We start from the raw sequence: 5,569 nt of genomic DNA, 5'->3' as shown, positions 1-5,569 counted from the left end.
AAAAAAAAAAAAAAAAAAAAAAAAAAAAGTTATGTTTAAAAGCTCAGATAGAGGAAAAGTGAAGGCAAGAAATAGAAGAAAAGGAAAGGTTTTCCCTAGAACTATACATTCAATGGTTCAGTTTAAGCTTCCAGAGCTCTCATAAGAAGTAAATATCAAAGACTTACTTCTGCCCTTAACTGCTGCTGTTCCATTGCAATGATGGAGGCCTGGGGACTTGTAGACATACTTTCCTCTGGCTCTTTAAAACCTGGGGCATTCCCCACATCTCCACTCACAAAGCTTACAACATTTTCAATCAAAGTGTGAACTCCCAAAGACTTGGTAAGATCAAAATCAGACTCAAAGGAATAGGAGGAGTTGCATAACCAGTCTCTGCTATGTTTCAGGCGAGCCCAAGAATCACTCAGGGATTCCAACTGACTGTGCATAGGACCTATATACAAACAAAATAAACATATATCAACAGCAATCAAGTGGAGCATACATTCTGAAACTAGATAAGGCTGAGTGCTGCTACCATAACCAACTGGTGAAAAATGGATACTCATGTTTGAATACACGCATGCATTAAGTGATTCTGAGCAAAATGCTTTGGTAAAAACAACAAACAAACAAAAATTAGAGCAATGTAAGAAAATAAAGGGAAAGCCCTGTTTGATGTACCAGTGTCTCTGTAAGCGCTTTAGCAACACGCTGCCACAAGAAAAAGAAAGGCAGAAGCTGTTATCAAAATGCTTAGCTTAAAATGCTCTGCAGTATTAAACCAGATCATCATTTACGAACAAAAAGGAACTAGGCACTTAAGACACTGCTGGTAAGACCTACTCAAAACAAAGATTTCATCTAATTCAACACTATGATTACAAAGAGCAAGTTAAGACTGAACAAAGTCTCTACATATCTGCAATGAAACATTACCAAAAAATGAATATAGAAGGGCAAGTAAACTTACACAAAAAGGAGACACAAACATCACCCTTTGGGTTTCATTAATATAAGGAACATTCTCACTGACTGTGTCATGTGCATATTTACTGCAGGTTGTGAAACTCCTATATAGAGGAAGCAAAGTTTCACAGACAAGAATATATGAGATTTACTGTAAAATGATACCTATATAAAATTATCAAGTGGCATCAAAATAGTTGCTAAATATAATACCATTAGATTTGCCAGTGGGTATTTTTTAAGCTAAAATATTTACGTTAGACAGCAAAATGTTAACATGTTTGAACACAAGGGCAACTGTCCAAGTCATATGTCAATATTAGCTTTAAATATATAAATGTCCAATTCTTACAAATCTTTATAATTTAACTGATCTCAGGTACATGAATTTGATTAACTACAATCCTTTTGTTCATGACATCCTCTCATCATTGGTCTATGCATGGCCCAATTTTGAAATTACATATTTATAATAAATATCTGTGAACACAAGAACTAGAAAACTAACAGTAACTTCTACCTATTTACTCCTCCTCCAGCCCATCTCTTGCTACCTAAAGTTTTATTACCCTAAAGCCTGGGTTTGTTATTTCCTTGTTTTTATTGTTTTAATGTATTCCTAAGATGAATAATGGTTTTAGTTGTCGTTGACTTTTAAAAGAGTATCATTTTATATCAACTTTTTGGACATACTCTTTTCATTCAATATAATATTGTTAACATTCATCCATATTACTATGTGTAGCCATGGTTCATTTATTTGATTGCTGTATAATATCCTATTATGTGAATATACTAAATTTCTCAATTAGGAAAGCATCTTAAAGTACCCAATTAAATATGAATGATACAAATTATATCAGTTATATAACTAGACAGAAAAGTTTGGGAAGATAACTACTTAAACACAAATGCCCACAGAGAAAACAAACTAACACAATATTCAACGTATAATCTTATTTTTGAATTACTATACTGGTGTCAAACCCTAGGACTTCAAAATTCATAACAGGGAGCTAATATTATAAAGTAACTATGAAATAATTTATATTTATCCTAGTAAAATAATGTAGAATGGCAAAGAATATATGGTTTATCTGCCTTCTGTGTTTTAGTAAGAATTATTAATATTAAAAAAGGCTTAATTTTCACCACTGCACTCCAGTCTGGGTGACAGGGTGAGACCCTGCCTCCAAAGAAAAAAACCTTAATTTTCAGTCTTGCTGAACATGAAAAATAACAACCTAGCAAACAATTTTCCCAAATTGTAGAGCTGAATATTCTTTCATGTAACACAGAAAAGACTGAAAATCCAAAGAATAGTATCACAGATGCATGATGCATTAAGTTGAAAATATTTCAAGAATAAAGCGGAAGCTAATGCAAAAAATACATACATTCTTTTTTCATTTCCTTAAAGCACCTCAAATTCAGAATCTGTATTTAGCCTTAACTTACAAATAACAGCTTCTGATTCCTCACATTGAACTTGTTTTCTGGGGAGTGTTTTTTATTTTTCATAATAAAATTTCAGAAAAAAAGGTTCTTCTAGTTACTAATACTTATAAATTACTTTTCAAAATGAATACAAAATGTGGAAGGAACTAGTATCAGAACTGCAGAAGAAAAAGAGACCTTAAGGATTATTTAGCCCAATTTTCACAATTGAGGAAACAGAGGCACAAAAAAATTGGTTTGTCAAATAATGACATTAATTCCTTAATTTTATGGGAGGTAGTCTTACATATTCATTATTAACCAACTCACAAATCACTGAAGGAAATTTCAATTGCCTGCCTATATAAAGGTTCACTCATGAATCTACCAATATTGAACTGTCTTCATATAAACCAAAATATTCTATGGAATGGCTGACGAAGCCCAAAATTAAATCCTCTGCAATTTAAAGCAGAGGTCGGCAAACTTTTTCTGTAAATGGCCAGATAGTAAATATTTTTGGCTTTGCAGACCATAAGGTCTCTGTCACAATTACACAACTCTGCTGTTGTAGTATGAAAGCAACCACTTAAACAAATGAGTGTGGCTGTGTTCCAATAAAACCTGATAAACAAAAATAGATGCCAGGCCAGTCTTGGCCTCCCAGCTGTAGTCTGCTGAGCCCTAACAGATGAAATTAACCCAAATGTAACTTAGTATAAATAAAATATTAAGAACAGGAAACACACTATACAGAAGCATCAGGATAAATAATTTCCAACAAAATATTTAGTTTCACATGAAAAATACTTGAAACACAAAAACTTATAATTTGGAAATGGGAGATGAAAGAACTTAAATTTTTTTTAAAGCATAACAATCTGATAACTTTGGTTTGCTCTGTACTATCTGAATATAGGAAATATTATATCTGAAAGGGATATTAAAAGCTTCTACATAACAATTGAGACTAAGCCCAAATCTTGGTATTATTTCATAATCACCTATTATATAAAGAAAATGCAAAATCCAACAAAAAATTTTGAGATTGTTTACTTGTCCTTACAAGTTTGGTTTTAAATGGAATTTTCAAAATGAACATGGCAGAGCTGCAATACATACTTTATAAACCATAAAATATGTAGGCAAGCTAAAAGGGGAAAAAAATTAAACATGCCATCATGTACTTGCTTGAAGCTCTTCTTTTTTCTGGGGCTCAACTGGCCAAAAAGGAGTAAATACACTACCACACGAGAATCAGAAAACAAAAGGAGAAATTTGATACAGGAGAGAAACATTTACATTTAATTTTCTTTATATCATCTAATTTGAAATGCACAGACAAAACAGCATTTCGCCCATACATGTTATACCATGAAACACACATGTTGATAAATGTTTCCAGTATTATTTTAGCAATAAAACCCTAACAAAATATTTAAAGACCTAGGGGTGAAAATCAGACCACACAGTATTTTAACTAATAAGATTTCTGATGTTGCTTCTTAAGTTGCTGCTTTGATATCCCACAACTTTTCACTGTATCATCTTCAGCTTAAATATGAAAACTAAAATCAAGTATCTGCAAAAAGGTACTGTCTTTCTGTGAACAATCAGCTTAGTTTTGTACAACCACAGCAAATCTTTTAAGTTTTATCAAAGTACCAAATTACTAACATATTTTTACAGGTTTTGTCAAGAATTTTATCAGGCTGTTATGAAAATTAAGTGAGTTATTATAATATTTGTGAAGGGCTTAGAACAATGCCCATATAGTAAGTAGTTTATAAATGTTTACTAAATACAAATTTCATATTGCCTCTGAGGTGCTAAGCAGAAGAAATGTTTCATCCACCTCTTTTGGAAGTAAATTTAGCTGGCCGGGCACGGTGGCTCACGCCTGTAATCCTAGCACTTCGGGAGACCAAGGCGGGGTGATCAAGACCAGTTGAACCAGAAGTTCAAGACCAGCCTGGCCAACATAGTGAAACCTCATCTCTACTAAAAATACAAAACTTAGCCGGGCATAGTGGCACGTGCCTGTAATCCCAGCTACTCAGGAGGCTGAGGCAGGAGAACTGCTTGAATGGGAACCTGGGAGGAGACTGCAGTAAGCCAAGATGACGCCACTGCACTCCAGCCTGGGCTACAGAGCGAGACTATCTCAAAAAAAAAAAATTTAGCTTTGAAGCCTCTGAAAAGCTGAGCACAGTGGCTGAACTAAATGTATAATACCGCCCACATTTCTCTGCCTCTTCCTACATATTCACTTTCTTAGACCAAGGACTTAGACCAATTGTGAAACATTAACTCAAGTGAGGGGAGAAAAAGGCGCAATCGTGGTTCAACAGTGTGAATCTTAGTATCCCCATTGTCAAATACTGAGATTACAGGTAATGGGCCCTCTCAAGGAGGAGCCTTTGCAGGCATGGAAAGAGCAGTTGAAAATGTGTATAACCCCGTTGTCATTTACACATCCATTTAACTTCAGTAAACAGGATATAATCAACATCATTATCTCTCTCCTCTTCCTCTCATCAGACTTTTAGTAATTCAAGACCACTGAGACTAGTAACTGCAAATGCTGTTATGAGGGAAAAAATTTTACATTTCCTCCTCAAAATATTGGAAGGGGTAAACAAGCACACAGAATTCTTGGCCAGGCACGGTGGCTCATTTCTGTACTTCCAGCACTTTGGGAGGCCAAGGTGGGCGGATTGCTTGAGCCCAGTTCAAGACCAGCCTGAGCAACATGACGAAACCCCGTTTCTACAAAATAAAAAAATAAAATAAAATAAATAAATAAATAAATAAATAAAATTAGCCAGGCATAGTGGCATGTGCCTGTAGTCCCTCCCAGCTACTTGAGAGGCTGAGATGGGAGGGTCACTTGAGTCCAGGGAGGTTGAGCCTGCAGTGACCTGTGATCGCACCACTGTACTCCAGCCTGGGTGACACAGCAAGACACTATCTCAAAAAAAAAAAGGAAAGGAAAACAAAGAGAATTCTCACTTGGCTGGACATTTTTTTGTCCTTCATGGCTCAAGTCAGAATCAGAACACTCAACAGTTTGAATGGCTCCCAAACAGTTCTCACACTTGGCAGGTTCAACTGCCTAATTGAAGATATTATGGCTTAAGGCATCTGGTCCATATTGATAGAAAAGAAAAAAAAAAAAAAA

The 5,569-nt window shown here is 34.9% G+C and overlaps 1 protein-coding gene across 1 annotated transcript in view; it reads right to left on the bottom strand.

Moving 5' to 3' along the window:
• Positions 1-5,569, bottom strand: part of HERC1 (HECT and RLD domain containing E3 ubiquitin protein ligase family member 1) — a 239,046-nt gene that overhangs the window by 86,932 nt on the left and 146,545 nt on the right. The window contains 1 exon segment of the mRNA XM_017863682.1: positions 168-436. Coding sequence (XP_017719171.1) covers positions 168-436 — 269 coding nt within the window.

Source organism: Rhinopithecus bieti, unplaced genomic scaffold (assembly GCF_001698545.2).
Source record: "Rhinopithecus bieti isolate Rb0 unplaced genomic scaffold, ASM169854v2 scaffold_72467, whole genome shotgun sequence".
NCBI classification, from domain to species: domain Eukaryota; kingdom Metazoa; phylum Chordata; class Mammalia; order Primates; family Cercopithecidae; genus Rhinopithecus; species Rhinopithecus bieti.
Note: the sequence above shows the minus strand (reverse complement) of the source record. Positions and strands in the feature narration are given on the sequence as shown.